Source organism: Rhamphochromis sp. 'chilingali' (genome assembly GCF_963969265.1).
Source record: "Rhamphochromis sp. 'chilingali' genome assembly, chromosome: 18".
Classification (NCBI taxonomy): Eukaryota; Metazoa; Chordata; class Actinopteri; order Cichliformes; family Cichlidae; genus Rhamphochromis; species Rhamphochromis sp. 'chilingali'.
This window is the reverse complement of record NC_137945.1, coordinates 25,942,364-25,964,775: the sequence shown is the minus strand read 5'-3', so window position 1 is coordinate 25,964,775 and position 22,412 is coordinate 25,942,364. Positions and strand designations below refer to the sequence as shown.

The 22,412-nt window shown below is 39.3% G+C and overlaps 5 protein-coding genes across 9 annotated transcripts in view; 3 read left to right on the top strand and 2 right to left on the bottom strand.

Moving 5' to 3' along the window:
• LOC308385998 (protein broad-minded-like) overlaps nucleotides 1–22,412 on the top strand; it is a 94,009-nt gene that overhangs the window by 63,787 nt on the left and 7,810 nt on the right. The window lies entirely within an intron of this gene.
• On the top strand, nucleotides 1,603–11,577 carry LOC308386009 (protein broad-minded-like). 2 transcript variants are annotated; one of them, XR_013969685.1, is made up of 7 exons: nucleotides 1,606–2,590; nucleotides 2,690–2,865; nucleotides 3,750–3,868; nucleotides 5,142–5,261; nucleotides 5,519–5,607; nucleotides 9,753–9,840; nucleotides 11,526–11,577. XR_013969685.1 is itself a non-coding variant. In XM_080865280.1 (6 exons), the coding sequence occupies exons 1-6, from the start codon at nucleotides 2,580–2,582 to the stop codon at nucleotides 9,754–9,756; spliced, it is 519 nt and encodes a 172-aa protein (XP_080721406.1). In that variant the 5' UTR covers nucleotides 1,603–2,579; the 3' UTR covers nucleotides 9,757–9,840. The 2 variants fall into 2 exon arrangements, 1 of the variants encoding a protein (XP_080721406.1); XM_080865280.1 differs by lacking the exon at nucleotides 11,526–11,577 and having other exon boundaries at nucleotides 1,603–2,590.
• LOC308385982 (spastin-like) lies at nucleotides 5,614–9,743 on the bottom strand. The gene has a single exon (XM_080865229.1). It carries the CDS (start codon nucleotides 8,606–8,608, stop codon nucleotides 7,487–7,489), a length of 1,122 nt encoding a protein of 373 aa, XP_080721355.1. The 5' UTR covers nucleotides 8,609–9,743; the 3' UTR covers nucleotides 5,614–7,486.
• Nucleotides 9,847–21,937, top strand: LOC308386007 (protein broad-minded-like). Of its 2 annotated transcripts, XR_013969683.1 has the most exons (9): nucleotides 9,847–11,379; nucleotides 11,479–11,654; nucleotides 12,539–12,657; nucleotides 13,929–14,048; nucleotides 14,306–14,394; nucleotides 18,538–18,625; nucleotides 20,035–20,153; nucleotides 21,425–21,544; nucleotides 21,802–21,937. XR_013969683.1 is itself a non-coding variant. In XM_080865277.1 (6 exons), the coding sequence occupies exons 1-6, from the start codon at nucleotides 11,369–11,371 to the stop codon at nucleotides 18,539–18,541; spliced, it is 519 nt and encodes a 172-aa protein (XP_080721403.1). In that variant the 5' UTR covers nucleotides 9,847–11,368; the 3' UTR covers nucleotides 18,542–19,332. The 2 variants fall into 2 exon arrangements, 1 of the variants encoding a protein (XP_080721403.1); XM_080865277.1 differs by lacking the exons at nucleotides 20,035–20,153; nucleotides 21,425–21,544; nucleotides 21,802–21,937 and having other exon boundaries at nucleotides 18,538–19,332.
• On the bottom strand, nucleotides 14,401–18,528 carry LOC308385979 (spastin-like). The gene has a single exon (XM_080865226.1). It carries the CDS (start codon nucleotides 17,391–17,393, stop codon nucleotides 16,272–16,274), a length of 1,122 nt encoding a protein of 373 aa, XP_080721352.1. The 5' UTR covers nucleotides 17,394–18,528; the 3' UTR covers nucleotides 14,401–16,271.

Below are 22,412 nucleotides of genomic sequence, written 5' to 3'. Positions count from 1 at the left end.
TAAGCAGGGTGACCTGCAGTATCCCACTGATTAACAGCCTCAACTGACACGTTCATGATGACTTTTGCTTTGTTCCCATTCCTCAGATCGATTTTCCCTTTATAAGGTTTGCTAAACCAGATGCTATATTTATGCTAAAAGTGGCCATAAAGAGTAAGGTCAGAAGGAGGAAAGGTAATACAGCAATGAAGAATAAAGGCAAAGTCAAAGACCGATTCCAGCTTTAAAAGCTATCTATGTATTTTTTTGTACATAGATTTATATGAAAAAGATGATCTGATTTCTAGCAGCAAAGGGCACATGCAAAAAAGCATTGGCAGGATAAATTCAGTTAAAGCAGTTAAATCAGTGCAAAGGTACAGAAAAATACTTATATTAGTTTGGAAATCAACAAGCAAAGAAATCCAGATAGATGTGATTTTTCCCATTCAATAGTACTTTTAATGTTCATAATTAAAAATGCTTTTGATTAATTTTGTCAGTAGGAGTAAAAGTTTGATGATTTTTTTCTCAGTTTTACTGCTCCATTAATAATAAGTGTTTAATAATTAATAATAAGTGAATCCAAGTTTTACCCCAATGTTTCCACCATTCCTCTCACCTAACCCTCATTTCCTCTTCAGGCCTTGCCTTTCAACCACACACACCCTCTACAGCAAATTAACAATATCTGAAAGTCATGTCCTTAAGAAATAAGAGGGGAAAATCGAGTTAAGACCCAACACAGGACCTGAAAGGTGCATCTAGCCCTTCAGCTGATTCATCTACCGTTTGCTGAACCCTTGTCAGAAATTGTTAGAAGAAGAAGAAGCTATTCTTAAGGATGGGAAACTCTTGATTGATGGAATCTTGAATATAGAAAAGTAACAATGGATTTTAATCCACAATGTAATGCCATTGGGAAAGCATGTGATTGGCAAATGCATCATTTTTCAGGATAGCAATGATCCCCAAAATACTGTCAGTACAGTAAAAGCATACCTGGATAGAAAAACATACAATAGAACAGCATCAGTCATGGCTTGGCCTCCCCAGAGCCCAGACCTCAATATTACTGAAGCAGTGTGGGATCATTGTGACACGAGAACGGAACAAAAGGCGGACAACACCCAAAGACGTGCTCTGAATATCCTTCAAGAAGCCTGGAAAACTGTTCCTGTGGAAATGACAAGAAAACTAGAACTGAAGAATAACAGTTACAATGCCAAATATTGACTTTCAAGCTTGTTATATTGTTATAAACTCTATTTTACGTATATTTCCATTTATGTTTGCACATGTTCAATAAAATCATTGCTCCTGAGGCAACGAGGAATGGCTAAAGATTTCTGCCACTACTCCATAACAAACATCAACTAAAAGTGTTTGATAAATGCATTCTATTTGCTTTTTTAAAAATCACAAAGTGAGAGATTTTTTTTCAATTTAAGTGAGCATTATGTTAATGTTTTAAATGTCATGGCATAGGATCAGATCGCTTCAAAGTAAATTATATTTTGAAATGTACAATCCCTTAAACACTGTGTCCTGATCTTGAACTAATAACTACTGAGATCTCAAGTCTACTGCATAATAAGACAAACAGCACCATTTAGAAAATTTCTTTTTATTGCAAGTATTCTTAATGCTTTGATGTTTTGTACAGATTTTCATATTTACAGTGATAATTAGTATTCGTCTAATAAATAATACAACTGAAAGTCATTCTCTAGCCTACATGTTTAAATATTGCACGTGCAAAGTATGTATAATATGTGCTTGTCCAATAGATATGCTGTCTTAGCAGCTATTTACAATGTTACATAAGAAACAAATGTGGGATCCAACCACCATGCTACTAAAGAGACACTGTGCGTTTCCCCTCCAAAACAAACCCTCCACTTCAGTGATGGAGTCATGCAATTATTCTACTGGGGTGAAGACAGTTTAATTACAGCATCACTGCAATAACAGTATCCATCCAAAAAAAAAAAAAACATCAAATAAAATTTTAATTATTTCTAAATAAGAAATTCGTGATAAAACAGTTTTCCAATTAACCACTACATAACAGTAGTGTCTAGTTCTTATTTGGTAGGAAATGTCCACCAGTGCTGTAACGTTTTCAAAAATAATAGTAAAAGAAAAAAAGCATTTTGATGAAAAACTAAACCAGCGTGACCTACTGTACAAGTTTGTTTAGGCTGCTTTTGCAGCAGTGCTCTTTATAAAGTCTCCAGGGTGTGATAGTAATAAATCATCTGTGAATGAAACCTTTTACACGTTTAAAATCACTTTGTCTGCCATAGGCAAGAAATCTGTTCCTATAAATACACCGTTTAATTATGTGTTCGCATTGCAACTGCTGCTCTGCCAGAAGTGTAGGTAGAGCAAAGTCAACCTATACATTATACATATCCTCATATTTGAACATTCAATATCAATATATTTTCCACATATTGTGAATATAACGCTGAGTGTGCAGAGAGGGAGAAACACGCAAACACCGTGACGAGACAAGAGCACGGGCAGTGTGATGTTACTTCACCTCTAGATGGCACTATTGCACAACCTACAACCTTCTGCATCGTTTCACTGGAATGGATGACAAGTACAGTGCAAAAACAATAACAGGAACAAACTGAGTCCGATATGATATACATATTTATGCCAAAAAAAAATGCCCGTTTGATCTTGTGTTTCCATGTAGGAACAGGGAAAAATGTCTATATTGTGTTGTCTGGTTCACCTCGGCAGAGTTCTATGGCTTTGGCAGGAGGGTTGAGAGGAAACAGAAAGGGCCTTTACCGCCTGCACCTGGCATGTTTGTGATGAAGCAGCTGCCTCTACTCCTGCTGAGCCTCCTCCCTGTACCTCTGAACCCGAGTGAGCAGAGAGCACCGACGGTCATGCACACACACAGATACTGTACACTTCAACAGACACTGGAGATACAAATGATGGGCCATTTGCTAAACCTGCAGCACACACTGCTTTCTATGTGAAAGAACCATTCTGTGAGAAAAACTCTACTGCTCATTTGATCTATGACCTCTGAAAAACAGTTCATGATTTCCATTACTATTCAATTATAAAAAAAAAAAAAGTACATTCCCTGGGTTATACAGCACTGATATGCAAAGCTTAATTGTATATCTGTAACTCTAGAACTGCAGTATTTATAGTTTTCTTAGTTTAATATTTCAATTTCATATTCTTCTTCTAAGTATAAAATCCCTTTTGTTATATTTGTCTCGTTAATTTAACTGAAATACACTGAAAATTGCTCACAAATTAAGGTTTATGTGTCAATACAAATGCAGGTTTTATTGCTGGGAGCTTCCCGTGATGCACTGACTATTTCTTCTTCCATGACACTAATGTTTTGTCTTTGCTTCATCATTTATGTACTGTACTGTATCCCCAGTTTTCCAGCGAGGGCTGCGTACATTTTGATTGCATTAACGTTTTTATCCAGCCTTTATGTGCAAGCTTGAGCTGCAAAATTCAAATGTAGTTACTGACAGGCCAAAGTGCAACAGGGAAGAGATTAAATGGGATCAAAGGGAGTGGCATTATAAATTCCTTCCTTCCTGAGATTCAAATCCTCCAATCAAAACGGTGCCAGCAATGCAAAGACAGATTTCTTTAAAGGATTGCACACAATAACAAAGTCAGTCGTTTATTTATTAAAGCACTGTTAATAATTTTAGTTGCTGCTATTTCAAATAAATGTTTGGTACAACAAATTTCTCCGTGTTCTGTCTCAGGCTTTATTCGGGCCCTGGTACTAGAGCTATGGTCTGTTCTTGAGTGCAGCAGTGACGACATCAGAGTGGTCCGTCCCAAACCAACTCCCATTGACCCCACAGATAGGAGTTGCATTAAGGTATTGTATGTATGTGCGTGCGTGTGTGTGTGAGAGAGAGAGGGAGAAGGAGAAACTTCCTGGAGCCCACAATGCCCCAATTTTTAGATATCTACATAATAGTACAGACACAGATCTCTTAGAAGTTTTGCTTTTCCATCATGTTTTTAGCTCACTGGTTACAAAGGTGTTTAAATTGATTAAAATTAAATTGATTCCAATTATTATTAACCCAGGACTCAGAATAGTGGTCCATGTGTTGCTGTGATACCAGCAGCCATGTAGAAAATTCACTTGTGAATATTCATATTTAAGAAACTGGCAATAGTGATTTTGTTAACAAGAAAGGCTTTTTGCTGATTGGTTTATGGGTGTCTGGGCAAATAAGCCTTACTTTCATAAGACTGCATTTTTAGTTATGTTTTTGGCAGAATTTCTCTCAGGAAAGCTTCAACAAGCTCCAGCGTGAGCCTGTCTGTGTGTGTCTGATGCTTGGCCTCTGACAGCAGCCAAGTCATCTCTCTCAGAGAGACTAGCCAAGTGAATACGGACAGCCAGTGATGTGTAAACTGTGTCCTGCCACAGGCGACTTTAAAGTCTGCCTTATCAGTGGGTTATACATATATGCTGAGGTCAAAGGAAAACTAAATATACACACACCAGCACTTTGGTGAATTAACTCGAGTCTTTGCTTTAATCTGTGCTAAGTACAGTAGGAGGTTTGGTAGTACATATGAAGATAAGTTCACACATGCACAGAAACATCAGAAGACACATGAAAGTATAGATATTTCTATTTTAGAAAAAAAAATCCATCGTATCTTGTTTTTTTCTTTACGTTTCTTTGAAGCTGTTTAATATAATCTAAGTTGTAGCTCGTTTGTGCAAGTGTCTCTCTTTTTTTCCTTTGATGCTTTTGATGATATATTTTCCCTGTTCTACCAGACCCAGTGAAAAATGCAGGGAGCTTTCCTGTAGTTTAATATTCTTCAGGCTGCAATAGGTTTCTGCTCAACCACTCTGCTCAGAATATATGTCTTATTCAGTTTTGAGAGTGTGGTAAACCATGTTTTATCTTTGCAATCATAAATTCTTTTTACATTTTGTTTTGCTTTGAATACTACAGATATTATTTGTCATATTATCGGTAGTGTTTGTAGTTGAATAGTGTTATATTATTATTATGTGTTAGGATTTGATCAATCCATGACGTGCACAAATGCATTCACAATGGTCTTTAAAAGCAAATACATTTTTTCTCTCTAACAGCTGCTGTATTTACTTTCCTCTTCAGTCCTTCCTGTACTTGGTCAACCTCCTCTCCTCTTCCCAGTCGGTGTGGCAACTGCTGGGCCGACAGTCTTTGGCCAACAAAAGCGAATACACCCTGAGGGAGATGCCAACCTCCATACCTGTAAGTGTTTTTCTTCTTCTTCTTTTCCACACACTGCAGTTTTTTTTTGTCATCCATCTGAGGGCATGTTTGCACTTTTTATTTGGCCTCCAAACACCACCCACCCATTTGTTTTACTTCAAACGCATTCAAATAAACCCTCTCACACTGAGACTGATATACGTTCTCCACCTTACCCATTGTAAATTTCCACACAGTTTTCGTTTTGCACCCTATCCGGTGCATTCTTGTTCAAAGCCTCTCATTTTACTCCACAGGATTTGATTGACAGACTGATTGCCGTGAATTCGGATGGGAAGATTCATTCTCTCTTCCACTACGAAGAGAGTCACACATTCGGCCTAAGGTGGGATTCATTATTTTTTTCATATTACTTAACATCAGTGGGGAAGTAGACGATATCAGATTATCACCTGGTGACTGCACACACACTTCAGCCTCTGGCAATAGGAGACTGGCATGGTGACGTAATCGGCCTTAAAATGCGGCCTTTAAGGCTGCAGACCCTGAATTGGGATACAGCCTCTGAATCGCTGCATCTTGTAGCTGTGTCGTCTTAAATTGGTCATGTGATTTTGACGCGCCGGCGCGTCCGGCAACCCCAGAGGTTTAACTTAATATTTAAGTGTCTCTTGGTTTTAGACTAGTTGTTTAGTCTAATTTGATGTTTTAAACCAGAAAAGGAAGAAGAGGGCTTAGAATTACAGGTAAGAACTGCTCAGTGGTATGTGATAAACTGTAAATGTAAAGCTTACAGGTCAGTCCTCATGTTTTTAAATCAGATTTTGAGTCTGTACATGGCACATTATGCTTTTGCATGTTGTGAAATGTGCTGCAAAACAAACTGAGGTAAACTAACTGGTTTACTGTGATGGATTTAAAGTGTGTGTGACTGGTGCGCAGTGGCTGTGGTGCTCACGGTCAGAGTTCAGTCACAAAGAGGGTAACAGAGATGAATTTAAAGTTAAGGTGATGGTGCTTAGATTCATTCACAGACTGAAACCTTCACACCAACTTTATCCTGTGTCTCTTAGTTTTAGACTAGTTGTTTAGTCTATTTTGATGTTTTAAACCATATCACAGGGTTTTTACTTCACCATTTACGGGGTTTTAACAAGCAAACAAAAGACAGATCGTGATGTTTGAAAATGTTTTGGAAATATTCTTTAAAGATTAGATGTAAAATACGCAGAGGACAAATTCAATTGGTTTATTAGTTTATTACATAAGTTGAAAAAAAGTTAAACAAGTAAATAAAGAAACAACGTAAAAGAAAAGTAAACAAAACAAATCGGTAAATAAAGGAAAATGGTAATAAGAAGGGGAAAAAAAAGAAAAGAGAAAACCCCAACAATCCCCTCTGAGCAAGCACTAGGCGACAGTGGGGAAGAAAAACTGCCTTTAAACGGGCAGAAACTTCCGGCAGAACCAGGCTCACGAGGGGCAGTCAACTGCCGGGACTGGTTGGGGTGAAAAAAGATGAAGGAGAGAGGGAAGAAGTGTTAGGAGAGAAGGGGAGAGGAGAGGTGAAAATTAAGATGGAACAGAGGTGGAGGGAGACGAGGTGACGTCAGCAGTAGAAAAAATAGAAAGAGTAGAAAAAGCAGGAGTGTCCCTCCTCCAGAAGAAGCGGAAACGTTTTTTCTTCTTTTCCATGAGCTTTTCCACGACCACTTTTTTCTCTAGGATGAGGGTTCTCAACTGATCGGTTGTTTCTTCAACTTCCTTCTCAAGTTTCTGGCATCTTTGCTCCATTTCTTTTAATAGATTGCACTTGTCTGTATTTTGCTGTTGTTTTTCCTTGTGCATCTTTTCTAACTGCTCATTTCTTCTTGTGATTTCTTGAAGCTTACGCTGCAGGTCTTCATTTATTTTCTCTTGTTGCTGCTTTTGTGCAAGCATTTCAGCGTTTTCACACTTCAAGTTGTCTGAGTTCAACAACATCTCATTAATGACCTCTGAGTGTTTTTTCGCCATTTCATTGATCCTACGCTGCATCTTTGAACGTCGTTTTTCCAATACTTCTCCTTCCAGTTCAGGTGTTCTGTCCTTCATTGTATTAATTTGTTCAGTTGTAGATTTCTTCTCTCCAAGTCCTGGAGAATACGTTTTTTTTCTTTTTCCTGTTGCTCTTTCTCTTGAAGAAGCTCTTTATTTTTGCACTCTGTTTCATCCAGCCTGACTGGATTTGGATTTATTGAAGAAGGACCACCAAAATCTTTGTTCTATTTGGTGTACATGTTAAGAGTTGCTGGACTAACAGTTGGTTTGATTTGCTTCAGAGAATCCTCAAAGTCTTTTATCTTAATGTTGCGCACCTCAGCAGCAGCTATAACACGGACTTGTTCTGGTGCCAACTCTCTTATTGGGCCAAGTGCAGCATCTTTGGCTAATGCTGTCAAATCGCTCCCTGAATATCCTTCAGTCACTTTTGCAAGACAGGACAGTTCGTCTTGGCTCAGTGGACTCCCGTGCGTTCCCAAAAGATTTTTCAGCAGCGTAAATCTTGTCTTCTCATCGGGTAAGGTCACATATACTCTTTTTGCAAAGCGCCTTAATATTGCTTCATCGAGCTCCTGGGGCCTGTTCGTTGCTCCCATTACAAGTACTCTGTCATCCTTTCCTGACTGCAACCCGTCAAACTCAATGAGGAACTCAGTTTTTAAACGGCGAGAGGCGTCGTGCTCCCCCTCCCTCCTTTGACAGAGCAAGCCGTCCACTTCATCGATGAAGATTACTGAGGGCTGTCTCTCTCTTGCAACTGCAAAGAGTGCTCGTACGAGCTTCTCGCCTTCTCCCACATATTTGGAGGTCAAACTAGCAGCACTGATGTTGAAGAATGTTGCATTAGACTCTGCAGCAACTGCTTTGGCGAGCATGGTCTTCCCATTTCCTGGTGGGCCAAATAAAAGCAAGCCACGTGCAGGAGCTCTCAGACCAGTAAAGAGATCAGGTCTTAAGGCAGGAAGGATGACAATTTCTTGAAGTGCTTGCTTTGCCAGATCCTGCCCTGCGATGTCATCAAATGACACAGTCGCTCCACTGTATACAATTTCATTTGTAATTAAGCTGACCAGTTTACTGTCCACATTCTTTTTCATATCCCTCTTCGGGGGCTGTTTCACAGCTGCCGGTCTTCCATTCTGAGTTTTTCCCACCCGAGCGGTTTTCTTTGCATCAGTTATTCTTAATGGAGGTCTTACAGAAGTGGAGGGTCTGATGGTGGTGGAAACACCTGCGGGTTGACTTTTAGGAACTGACTTTGGCTTACTTGCAATTGTTTTGGTCGACATTTCTCTTGCGCGACTTCCCCCCTGTTCACAGTCATAACACGGTAAACTAGTCATAAACGAAAACGTTTAGGCTATTTATCGCATTTAAAGGTCTTTCTTTGGGACAACGTCACAGAACACAGAAACGTCACAGGGCTTTGGAGCGTGATGTTACAGAGGTTTACAAATACTTTCAAATATAGCTCTGGTCGAACGTTTGAAGGCTGCGAACAAACTGACTAAAACTTGCTGCTCCTGACCCCTATTTATAGAAAAACTTCAAAGGCTCAAAGGCATGTGCTTGTGACATCATCACATGTCCTTGTGACATCATCACATGTCCTTGTGACATCATCACTCTTCATGAATCAGATTGTCACATGACATTTTAGAATGGGGATGTTTTTTTTTAAACCGTTTTCAAATTTAACCCTCTGTGGTCCAGGGTATAATTGGCCGTTCTTGACTATTTTTGATTTTACCTCTATATTTCACCTTTAAAATATGTTTTTCTTGCCTTATTTGGCACCATTATTTTCAGCACAACCTCAAATATCTGAAATTTGAGTTATTGTTTTCATTTTGGTATACTATATTAGCACAGTTGATCTAAATTAATAACACAATAAATTGTGTGTGCATCTCCTGTTTTGTCATGGTTGTATGTCCCGGTTCGTGACAGGCTGCATGAGCTCATCTGGTGGGAGTGTAGTACTGTAGTATTTCAGGCATAAAAACGTGGTTTTCACAGACCTTGTCACAGGGTCTGAGTCTAAGATTCAAATTGTAAACACACAAACACTCAGGCTTGCTGCAAACCTTAGCTGATCCCCCGTGGGCTTAATTTACTGCCATTGTTTACGCACCATTGTAATTGCTTCTCTAGTTTGGCATTACACTTTAATTATGGAATGTAATTATATTTTGTCTATTTTTAGTTGTGGCATTGTGTTGTAATTAATGAAGGGCCTGCACACTCCAATATCAATTTACAATTTAAATTCTCCACAGCATGTTTAACTACATTATGTTGTGCCTTTCCAGAATCCCAGATTTACTTACACATCTCCCTTTATGATACATTAGTACTACATTTGACCTAAACCTTTTCCATCCTTTTTCCAAACTCTCATTCATTTTTTACCTGATAACCAAAAACTGTGATAGTGAAAGGCTGAAATATTTCTAGGGGTATGAGATTTCTGTGTGTTTTCTGTAGGTGAGCAGCTGCGAGAAGTTTGGCTACGGGGTGATGGTGACACAGGTGGCAGCAACTGCTCCGGGAGTTGTGGCTCTGCACAGTTCAGGTACTATTGCAGTTATTTGGACACAACAAACACTTGTCAGCTGTGATGCTTAAGGCTTATATTATAAGTTGTTGTTGTTGTTTTTGTGTTGTCGGTATAAAGGAGACTTAAGGCAGCTTAGGGAGAAATGTATTTGTCAAACCGTTTTTGTTTGGGTAAGAAAGAGTAAGAAGAGGCGTTCTTTTTTGATAAATGGATTCACATATCAGTTGTATACTGATACTAGGTTTATCCATATGCAAAAGGCTCCAGGAAATACCGTACTCTTGTCAAAAGAGGTCAAAAAATGAAGCTAGTGAACAAATATTTTAATCCTGCATTCTTTCTATTGGCTAGAAGGGGCGACTCAACTGGTTATGGGAAAAGAAGTCTGATTACTTATCAGCCCTTCGCTTATAACAGCACCGCTGCGTTCTGAAACCTATTCTCTCCTATGACTTTACCCACGCAAGAACAGTTCCCTGCTGTGTTGAGCAGCGCTGGCTGTGGAGCACTCATGTGTTCCATGATGTGACATATGTTTGTGCCATCGATAAAAAGGCAGTCTGACAGAAAGAAGGATGACCTCAAAAAGTGATATAGTCCAGACAGAGCTTACAAATGATGGGCCATTTGCTAAACCTGCAGCACACACTGCTTTCTATTAAATACTGCACGTGCAAAGTATGTATAATATGTGCTTGTCCAATAGATATGCTGTCTTAGCAGCTATTTACAATGTTACATAAGAAACAAATGTGGGATCCAACCACCATGCTACTAAAGAGACACTGTGCGTTTCCCCTCCAAAGCAAACCCTCCACTTCAGTGATGGAGTCATGCAATTATTCTACTGGGGTGAAGACAGTTTAATTACAGCATCACTGCAATAACAGTATCCATCCAAAAAAAAAAAAAACATCAAATAAAATTTTAATTATTTCTAAATAAGAAATTCGTGATAAAACAGTTTTCCAATTAACCACTACATAACAGTAGTGTCTAGTTCTTATTTGGTAGGAAATGTCCACCAGTGCTGTAACGTTTTCAAAAATAATAGTAAAAGAAAAAAAGCATTTTGATGAAAAACTAAACCAGCGTGACCTACTGTACAAGTTTGTTTAGGCTGCTTTTGCAGCAGTGCTCTTTATAAAGTCTCCAGGGTGTGATAGTAATAAATCATCTGTGAATGAAACCTTTTACACGTTTAAAATCACTTTGTCTGCCATAGGCAAGAAATCTGTTCCTATAAATACACCGTTTAATTATGTGTTCGCATTGCAACTGCTGCTCTGCCAGAAGTGTAGGTAGAGCAAAGTCAACCTATACATTATACATATCCTCATATTTGAACATTCAATATCAATATATTTTCCACATATTGTGAATATAACGCTGAGTCCTGCCTGACAGCACATTCCCATGAGTGTGCAGAGAGGGAGAAACACGCAAACACCGTGACGAGACAAGAGCACGGGCAGTGTGATGTTACTTCACCTCTAGATGGCACTATTGCACAACCTACAACCTTCTGCATCGTTTCACTGGAATGGATGACAAGTACAGTGCAAAAACAATAACAGGAACAAACTGAGTCCGATATGATATACATATTTATGCCAAAAAAAAATGCCCGTTTGATCTTGTGTTTCCATGTAGGAACAGGGAAAAATGTCTATATTGTGTTGTCTGGTTCACCTCGGCAGAGTTCTATGGCTTTGGCAGGAGGGTTGAGAGGAAACAGAAAGGGCCTTTACCGCCTGCACCTGGCATGTTTGTGATGAAGCAGCTGCCTCTACTCCTGCTGAGCCTCCTCCCTGTACCTCTGAACCCGAGTGAGCAGAGAGCACCGACGGTCATGCACACACACAGATACTGTACACTTCAACAGACACTGGAGATACAAATGATGGGCCATTTGCTAAACCTGCAGCACACACTGCTTTCTATGTGAAAGAACCATTCTGTGAGAAAAACTCTACTGCTCATTTGATCTATGACCTCTGAAAAACAGTTCATGATTTCCATTACTATTCAATTATAAAAAAAAAAAAAGTACATTCCCTGGGTTATACAGCACTGATATGCAAAGCTTAATTGTATATCTGTAACTCTAGAACTGCAGTATTTATAGTTTTCTTAGTTTAATATTTCAATTTCATATTCTTCTTCTAAGTATAAAATCCCTTTTGTTATATTTGTCTCGTTAATTTAACTGAAATACACTGAAAATTGCTCACAAATTAAGGTTTATGTGTCAATACAAATGCAGGTTTTATTGCTGGGAGCTTCCCGTGATGCACTGACTATTTCTTCTTCCATGACACTAATGTTTTGTCTTTGCTTCATCATTTATGTACTGTACTGTATCCCCAGTTTTCCAGCGAGGGCTGCGTACATTTTGATTGCATTAACGTTTTTATCCAGCCTTTATGTGCAAGCTTGAGCTGCAAAATTCAAATGTAGTTACTGACAGGCCAAAGTGCAACAGGGAAGAGATTAAATGGGATCAAAGGGAGTGGCATTATAAATTCCTTCCTTCCTGAGATTCAAATCCTCCAATCAAAACGGTGCCAGCAATGCAAAGACAGATTTCTTTAAAAGATTGGACACAATAACAAAGTCAGTCGTTTATTTATTAAAGCACTGTTAATAATTTTAGTTGCTGCTATTTCAAATAAATGTTTGGTACAACAAATTTCTCCGTGTTCTGTCTCAGGCTTTATTCGGGCCCTGGTACTAGAGCTATGGTCTGTTCTTGAGTGCAGCAGTGACGACATCAGAGTGGTCCGTCCCAAACCAACTCCCATTGACCCCACAGATAGGAGTTGCATTAAGGTATTGTATGTATGTGCGTGCGTGTGTGTGTGTGAGAGAGGGAGAAGGAGAAACTTCCTGGAGCCCACAGTGCCCCAATTTTTAGATATCTACATAATAGTACAGACACAGATCTCTTAGAAGTTTTGCTTTTCCATCATGTTTTTAGCTCACTGGTTACAAAGGTGTTTAAATTGATTAAAATTAAATTGATTCCAATTATTATTAACCCAGGACTCAGAATAGTGGTCCATGTGTTGCTGTGATACCAGCAGCCATGTAGAAAATTCACTTGTGAATATTCATATTTAAGAAACTGGCAATAGTGATTTTGTTAACAAGAAAGGCTTTTTGCTGATTGGTTTATGGGTGTCTGGGCAAATAAGCCTTACTTTCATAAGACTGCATTTTTAGTTATGTTTTTGGCAGAATTTCTCTCAGGAAAGCTTCAACAAGCTCCAGCGTGAGCCTGTCTGTGTGTGTCTGATGCTTGGCCTCTGACAGCAGCCAAGTCATCTCTCTCAGAGAGACTAGCCAAGTGAATACGGACAGCCAGTGATGTGTAAACTGTGTCCTGCCACAGGCGACTTTAAAGTCTGCCTTATCAGTGGGTTATACATATATGCTGAGGTCAAAGGAAAACTAAATATACACACACCAGCACTTTGGTGAATTAACTCGAGTCTTTGCTTTAATCTGTGCTAAGTACAGTAGGAGGTTTGGTAGTACATATGAAGATAAGTTCACACATGCACAGAAACATCAGAAGACACATGAAAGTATAGATATTTCTATTTTAGAAAAAAAAATCCATCGTATCTTGTTTTTTTCTTTACGTTTCTTTGAAGCTGTTTAATATAATCTAAGTTGTAGCTCGTTTGTGCAAGTGTCTCTCTTTTTTTCCTTTGATGCTTTTGATGATATGTTTTCCCTGTTCTACCAGACCCAGTGAAAAATGCAGGGAGCTTTCCTGTAGTTTAATATTCTTCAGGCTGCAATAGGTTTCTGCTCAACCACTCTGCTCAGAATATATGTCTTATTCAGTTTTGAGAGTGTGGTAAACCATGTTTTACCTTTGCAATCATAAATTCTTTTTACATTTTGTTTTGCTTTGAATACTACAGATATTATTTGTCATATTATCGGTAGTGTTTGTAGTTGAATAGTGTTATATTATTATTATGTGTTAGGATTTGATCAATCCATGACGTGCACAAATGCATTCACAATGGTCTTTAAAAGCAAATACATTTTTTCTCTCTAACAGCTGCTGTATTTACTTTCCTCTTCAGTCCTTCCTGTACTTGGTCAACCTCCTCTCCTCTTCCCAGTCGGTGTGGCAACTGCTGGGCCGACAGTCTTTGGCCAACAAAAGCGAATACACCCTGAGGGAGATGCCAACCTCCATACCTGTAAGTGTTTTTCTTCTTCTTCTTTTCCACACACTGCAGTTTTTTTTTGTCATCCATCTGAGGGCATGTTTGCACTTTTTATTTGGCCTCCAAACACCACCCACCCATTTGTTTTACTTCAAACGCATTCAAATAAACCCTCTCACACTGAGACTGATATACGTTCTCCACCTTACCCATTGTAAATTTCCACACAGTTTTCGTTTTGCACCCTATCCGGTGCATTCTTGTTCAAAGCCTCTCATTTTACTCCACAGGATTTGATTGACAGACTGATTGCCGTGAATTCGGATGGGAAGATTCATTCTCTCTTCCACTACGAAGAGAGTCACACATTCGGCCTAAGGTGGGATTCATTATTTTTTTCATATTACTTAACATCAGTGGGGAAGTAGACGATATCAGATTATCACCTGGTGACTGCACACACACTTCAGCCTCTGGCAATAGGAGACTGGCATGGTGACGTAATCGGCCTTAAAATGCGGCCTTTAAGGCTGCAGACCCTGAATTGGGATACAGCCTCTGAATCGCTGCATCTTGTAGCTGTGTCGTCTTAAATTGGTCATGTGATTTTGACGCGCCGGCGCGTCCGGCAACCCCAGAGGTTTAACTTAATATTTAAGTGTCTCTTGGTTTTAGACTAGTTGTTTAGTCTAATTTGATGTTTTAAACCAGAAAAGGAAGAAGAGGGCTTAGAATTACAGGTAAGAACCTCAGTGGTATGTGATAAACTGTAAATGTAAAGCTTACAGGTCAGTCCTCATGTTTTTAAATCAGATTTTGAGTCTGTACATGGCACATTATGCTTTTGCATGTTGTGAAATGTGCTGCAAAACAAACTGAGGTAAACTAACTGGTTTACTGTGATGGATTTAAAGTGTGTGTGACTGGTGCGCAGTGGCTGTGGTGCTCACGGTCAGAGTTCAGTCACAAAGAGGGTAACAGAGATGAATTTAAAGTTAAGGTGATGGTGCTTAGATTCATTCACAGACTGAAACCTTCACACCAACTTTATCCTGTGTCTCTTAGTTTTAGACTAGTTGTTTAGTCTATTTTGATGTTTTAAACCATATCACAGGGTTTTTACTCCACCATTTACGGGGTTTTAACAAGCAAACAAAAGACAGATCGTGATGTTTGAAAATGTTTTGGAAATATTCTTTAAAGATTAGATGTAAAATACGCAGAGGATAAATTCAATTGGTTTATTAGTTTATTACATAAGTTGAAAAAAAGTTAAACAAGTAAATAAAGAAACAACATAAAAGAAAAGTAAACAAAACAAATCGGTAAATAAAGGAAAATGGTAATAAGAAGGGAAAAAAAAAGAAAAGAGAAAACCCCAACAATCCCCTCTGAGCAAGCACTAGGCGACAGTGGGGAAGAAAAACTGCCTTTAAACGGGCAGAAACTTCCGGCAGAACCAGGCTCACGAGGGGCAGTCAACTGCCGGGACTGGTTGGGGTGAAAAAAGATGAAGGAGAGAGGGAAGAAGTGTTAGGAGAGAAGGGGAGAGGAGAGGTGAAAATTAAGATGGAACAGAGGTGGAGGGAGACGAGGTGACGTCAGCAGTAGAAAAAATAGAAAAAGTAGAAAAAGCAGGAGTGTCCCTCCTCCAGAAGAAGCGGAAACGTTTTTTCTTCTTTTCCATGAGCTTTTCCACGACCACTTTTTTCTCTAGGATGAGGGTTCTCAACTGATCGGTTGTTTCTTCAACTTCCTTCTCAAGTTTCTGGCATCTTTGCTCCATTTCTTTTAATAGATTGCACTTGTCTGTATTTTGCTGTTGTTTTTCCTTGTGCATCTTTTCTAACTGCTCATTTCTTCTTGTGATTTCTTGAAGCTTACGCTGCAGGTCTTCATTTATTTTCTCTTGTTGCTGCTTTTGTGCAAGCATTTCAGCGTTTTCACACTTCAAGTTGTCTGAGTTCAACAACATCTCATTAATGACCTCTGAGTGTTTTTTCGCCATTTCATTGATCCTACGCTGCATCTTTGAACGTCGTTTTTCCAATACTTCTCCTTCCAGTTCAGGTGTTCTGTCCTTCATTGTATTAATTTGTTCAGTTGTAGATTTCTTCTCTCCAAGTCCTGGAGAATACGTTTTTTTTCTTTTTCCTGTTGCTCTTTCTCTTGAAGAAGCTCTTTATTTTTGCACTCTGTTTCATCCAGCCTGACTGGATTTGGATTTATTGAAGAAGGACCACCAAAATCTTTGTTCTATTTGGTGTACATGTTAAGAGTTGCTGGACTAACAGTTGGTTTGATTTGCTTCAGAGAATCCTCAAAGTCTTTTATCTTAATGTTGCGCACCTCAGCAGCAGCTATAACACGGACTTGTTCTGGTGCCAACTCTCTTATTGGGCCAAGTGCAGCATCTTTGGCTAATGCTGTCAAATCGCTCCCTGAATATCCTTCAGTCACTTTTGCAAGACAGGACAGTTCGTCTTGGCTCAGTGGACTCCCGTGCGTTCCCAAAAGATTTTTCAGCAGCGTAAATCTTGTCTTCTCATCGGGTAAGGTCACATATACTCTTTTTGCAAAGCGCCTTAATATTGCTTCATCGAGCTCCTGGGGCCTGTTCGTTGCTCCCATTACAAGTACTCTGTCATCCTTTCCTGACTGCAACCCGTCAAACTCAATGAGGAACTCAGTTTTTAAACGGCGAGAGGCGTCGTGCTCCCCCTCCCTCCTTTGACAGAGCAAGCCGTCCACTTCATCGATGAAGATTACTGAGGGCTGTCTCTCTCTTGCAACTGCAAAGAGTGCTCGTACGAGCTTCTCGCCTTCTCCCACATATTTGGAGGTCAAACTAGCAGCACTGATGTTGAAGAATGTTGCATTAGACTCTGCAGCAACTGCTTTGGCGAGCATGGTCTTCCCATTTCCTGGTGGGCCAAATAAAAGCAAGCCACGTGCAGGAGCTCTCAGACCAGTAAAGAGATCAGGTCTTAAGGCAGGAAGGATGACAATTTCTTGAAGTGCTTGCTTTGCCAGATCCTGCCCTGCGATGTCATCAAATGACACAGTCGCTCCACTGTATACAATTTCATTTGTAATTAAGCTGACCAGTTTACTGTCCACATTCTTTTTCATATCCCTCTTCGGGGGCTGTTTCACAGCTGCCGGTCTTCCATTCTGAGTTTTTCCCACCCGAGCGGTTTTCTTTGCATCAGTTATTCTTAATGGAGGTCTTACAGAAGTGGAGGGTCTGATGGTGGTGGAAACACCTGCGGGTTGACTTTTAGGAACTGACTTTGGCTTACTTGCAATTGTTTTGGTCGACATTTCTCTTGCGCGACTTCCCCCCTGTTCACAGTCATAACACGGTAAACTAGTCATAAACGAAAACGTTTAGGCTATTTATCGCATTTAAAGGTCTTTCTTTGGGACAACGTCACAGAACACAGAAACGTCACAGGGCTTTGGAGCGTGATGTTACAGAGGTTTACAAATACTTTCAAATATAGCTCTGGTCGAACGTTTGAAGGCTGCGAACAAACTGACTAAAACTTGCTGCTCCTGACCCCTATTTATAGAAAAACTTCAAAGGCTCAAAGGCATGTGCTTGTGACATCATCACATGTCCTTGTGACATCATCACATGTCCTTGTGACATCATCACTCTTCATGAATCAGATTGTCACATGACATTTTAGAATGGGGATGTTTTTTTTTAAACCGTTTTCAAATTTAACCCTCTGTGGTCCAGGGTATAATTGGCCGTTCTTGACTATTTTTGATTTTACCTCTATATTTCACCTTTAAAATATGTTTTTCTTGCCTTATTTGGCACCATTATTTTCAGCACAACCTCAAATATCTGAAATTTGAGTTATTGTTTTCATTTTGGTATACTATATTAGCACAGTTGATCTAAATTAATAACACAATAAATTGTGTGTGCATCTCCTGTTTTGTCATGGTTGTATGTCCCGGTTCGTGACAGGCTGCATGAGCTCATCTGGTGGGAGTGTAGTACTGTAGTATTTCAGGCATAAAAACGTGGTTTTCACAGACCTTGTCACAGGGTCTGAGTCTAAGATTCAAATTGTAAACACACAAACACTCAGGCTTGCTGCAAACCTTAGCTGATCCCCCGTGGGCTTAATTTACTGCCATTGTTTACGCACCATTGTAATTGCTTCTCTAGTTTGGCATTACACTTTAATTATGGAATGTAATTATATTTTGTCTATTTTTAGTTGTGGCATTGTGTTGTAATTAATGAAGGGCCTGCACACTCCAATATCAATTTACAATTTAAATTCTCCACAGCATGTTTAACTACATTATGTTGTGCCTTTCCAGAATCCCAGATTTACTTACACATCTCCCTTTATGATACATTAGTACTACATTTGACCTAAACCTTTTCCATCCTTTTTCCAAACTCTCATTCATTTTTTACCTGATAACCAAAAACTGTGATAGTGAAAGGCTGAAATATTTCTAGGGGTATGAGATTTCTGTGTGTTTTCTGTAGGTGAGCAGCTGCGAGAAGTTTGGCTACGGGGTGATGGTGACACAGGTGGCAGCAACTGCTCCGGGAGTTGTGGCTCTGCACAGTTCAGGTACTATTGCAGTTATTTGGACACAACAAACACTTGTCAGCTGTGATGCTTAAGGCTTATATTATAAGTTGTTGTTGTTGTTTTTGTGTTGTCGGTATAAAGGAGACTTAAGGCAGCTTAGGGAGAAATGTATTTGTCAAACCGTTTTTGTTTGGGTAAGAAAGAGTAAGAAGAGGCGTTCTTTTTTGATAAATGGATTCACATATCAGTTGTATACTGATACTAGGTTTATCCATATGCAAAAGGCTCCAGGAAATACCGTACTCTTGTCAAAAGAGGTCAAAAAATGAAGCTAGTGAACAAATATTTTAATCCTGCATTCTTTCTATTGGCTAGAAGGGGCGACTCAACTGGTTATGGGAAAAGAAGTCTGATTACTTATCAGCCCTTCGCTTATAACAGCACCGCTGCGTTCTGAAACCTATTCTCTCCTATGACTTTACCCACGCAAGAACAGTTCCCTGCTGTGTTGAGCAGCGCTGGCTGTGGAGCACTCATGTGTTCCATGATGTGACATATGTTTGTGCCATCGATAAAAAGGCAGACTGACAGAAAGAAGGATGACCTCAAAAAGTGATATAGTCCAGACAGAGCTTACAAATGATGGGCCATTTGCTAAACCTGCAGCACACACTGCTTTCTATGTGAAAGAACCATTCTGTGAGAAAAACTCTACTGCTCATTTGATCTATGACCTCTGAAAAACAGTTCATGATTTCCATTACTATTCAATTATATAAAAAAAGTACATTCCCTGGGTTATACAGCACTGATATGCAAAGCTTAATTGTATATCTGTAACTCTAGAACTGCAGTATTTATAGTTTTCTTAGTTTAATATTTCAATTTCATATTCTTCTTCTAAGTATAAAATCCCTTTTGTTATATTTGTCTCGTTAATTTAACTGAAATACACTGAAAATTGCTCACAAATTAAGGTTTATGTGTCAATACAAATGCAGGTTTTATTGCTGGGAGCTTCCCGTGATGCACTGACTATTTCTTCTTCCATGACACTAATGTTTTGTCTTTGCTTCATCATTTATGTACTGTACTGTATCCCCAGTTTTCCAGCGAGGGCTGCGTACATTTTGATTGCATTAACGTTTTTATCCAGCCTTTATGTGCAAGCTTGAGCTGCAAAATTCAAATGTAGTTACTGACAGGCCAAAGTGCAACAGGGAAGAGATTAAATGGGATCAAAGGGAGTGGCATTATAAATTCCTTCCTTCCTGAGATTCAAATCCTCCAATCAAAACGGTGCCAGCAATGCAAAGACAGATTTCTTTAAAAGATTGCACACAATAACAAAGTCAGTCGTTTATTTATTAAAGCACTGTTAATAATTTTAGTTGCTGCTATTTCAAATAAATGTTTGGTACAACAAATTTCTCCGTGTTCTGTCTCAGGCTTTATTCGGGCCCTGGTACTAGAGCTATGGTCTGTTCTTGAGTGCAGCAGTGACGACATCAGAGTGGTCCGTCCCAAACCAACTCCCATTGACCCCACAGATAGGAGTTGCATTAAGGTATTGTATGTATGTGCGTGCGTGTGTGTGTGAGAGAGAGGGAGAAGGAGAAACTTCCTGGAGCCCACAATGCCCCAATTTTTAGATATCTACATAATAGTACAGACACAGATCTCTTAGAAGTTTTGCTTTTCCATCATGTTTTTAGCTCACTGGTTACAAAGGTGTTTAAATTGATTAAAATTAAATTGATTCCAATTATTATTAACCCAGGACTCAGAATAGTGGTCCATGTGTTGCTGTGATACCAGCAGCCATGTAGAAAATTCACTTGTGAATATTCATATTTAAGAAACTGGCAATAGTGATTTTGTTAACAAGAAAGGCTTTTTGCTGATTGGTTTATGGGTGTCTGGGCAAATAAGCCTTACTTTCATAAGACTGCATTTTTAGTTATGTTTTTGGCAGAATTTCTCTCAGGAAAGCTTCAACAAGCTCCAGCGTGAGCCTGTCTGTGTGTGTCTGATGCTTGGCCTCTGACAGCAGCCAAGTCATCTCTCTCAGAGAGACTAGCCAAGTGAATACGGACAGCCAGTGATGTGTAAACTGTGTCCTGCCACAGGCGACTTTAAAGTCTGCCTTATCAGTGGGTTATACATATATGCTGAGGTCAAAGGAAAACTAAATATACACACACCAGCACTTTGGTGAATTAACTCGAGTCTTTGCTTTAATCTGTGCTAAGTACAGTAGGAGGTTTGGTAGTACATATGAAGATAAGTTCACACATGCACAGAAACATCAGAAGACACATGAAAGTATAGATATTTCTATTTTAGAAAAAAAAATCCATCGTATCTTGTTTTTTTCTTTACGTTTCTTTGAAGCTGTTTAATATAATCTAAGTTGTAGCTCGTTTGTGCAAGTGTCTCTCTTTTTTTCCTTTGATGCTTTTGATGATATGTTTTCCCTGTTCTACCAGACCCAGTGAAAAATGCAGGGAGCTTTCCTGTAGTTTAATATTCTTCAGGCTGCAATAGGTTTCTGCTCAACCACTCTGCTCAGAATATATGTCTTATTCAGTTTTGAGAGTGTGGTAAACCATGTTTTATCTTTGCAATCATAAATTCTTTTTACATTTTGTTTTGCTTTGAATACTACAGATATTATTTGTCATATTATCGGTAGTGTTTGTAGTTGAATAGTGTTATATTATTATTATGTGTTAGGATTTGATCAATCCATGACGTGCACAAATGCATTCACAATGGTCTTTAAAAGCAAATACATTTTTTCTCTCTAACAGCTGCTGTATTTACTTTCCTCTTCAGTCCTTCCTGTACTTGGTCAACCTCCTCTCCTCTTCCCAGTCGGTGTGGCAACTGCTGGGCCGACAGTCTTTGGCCAACAAAAGCGAATACACCCTGAGGGAGATGCCAACCTCCATACCTGTAAGTGTTTTTCTTCTTCTTCTTTTCCACACACTGCAGTTTTTTTTTGTCATCCATCTGAGGGCATGTTTGCACTTTTTATTTGGCCTCCAAACACCACCCACCCATTTGTTTTACTTCAAACGCATTCAAATAAACCCTCTCACACTGAGACTGATATACGTTCTCCACCTTACCCATTGTAAATTTCCACACAGTTTTCGTTTTGCACCCTATCCGGTGCATTCTTGTTCAAAGCCTCTCATTTTACTCCACAGGATTTGATTGACAGACTGATTGCCGTGAATTCGGATGGGAAGATTCATTCTCTCTTCCACTACGAAGAGAGTCACACATTCGGCCTAAGGTGGGATTCATTATTTTTTTCATATTACTTAACATCAGTGGGGAAGTAGACGATATCAGATTATCACCTGGTGACTGCACACACACTTCAGCCTCTGGCAATAGGAGACTGGCATGGTGACGTAATCGGCCTTAAAATGCGGCCTTTAAGGCTGCAGACCCTGAATTGGGATACAGCCTCTGAATCGCTGCATCTTGTAGCTGTGTCGTCTTAAATTGGTCATGTGATTTTGACGCGCCGGCGCGTCCGGCAACCCCAGAGGTTTAACTTAATATTTAAGTGTCTCTTGGTTTTAGACTAGTTGTTTAGTCTAATTTGATGTTTTAAACCAGAAAAGGAAGAAGAGGGCTTAGAATTACAGGTAAGAACTGCTCAGTGGTATGTGATAAACTGTAAATGTAAAGCTTACAGGTCAGTCCTCATGTTTTTAAATCAGATTTTGAGTCTGTACATGGCACATTATGCTTTTGCATGTTGTGAAATGTGCTGCAAAACAAACTGAGGTAAACTAACTGGTTTACT

Bases quoted from the DNA above. Each gene is read 5' to 3' on its own strand.
- LOC308385982 (XM_080865229.1), bottom strand. From the start codon at position 8,608: ATGACTAGTTTACCGTGTTATGACTGTGAACAGGGGGGAAGTCGCGCA.
- LOC308386009 (XM_080865280.1), top strand. The intron at 2,866-3,749 runs GTGAGCAGAGAG...GTTCTGTCTCAG, and splicing joins CCCTGTACCTCTGAACCCGA to GCTTTATTCGGGCCCTGGTA. The intron at 3,869-5,141 runs GTATTGTATGTA...TTTCCTCTTCAG, and splicing joins CAGATAGGAGTTGCATTAAG to TCCTTCCTGTACTTGGTCAA.
- LOC308386007 (XM_080865277.1), top strand. The intron at 11,655-12,538 runs GTGAGCAGAGAG...GTTCTGTCTCAG, and splicing joins CCCTGTACCTCTGAACCCGA to GCTTTATTCGGGCCCTGGTA. The intron at 12,658-13,928 runs GTATTGTATGTA...TTTCCTCTTCAG, and splicing joins CAGATAGGAGTTGCATTAAG to TCCTTCCTGTACTTGGTCAA.
- LOC308385979 (XM_080865226.1), bottom strand. From the start codon at position 17,393: ATGACTAGTTTACCGTGTTATGACTGTGAACAGGGGGGAAGTCGCGCA.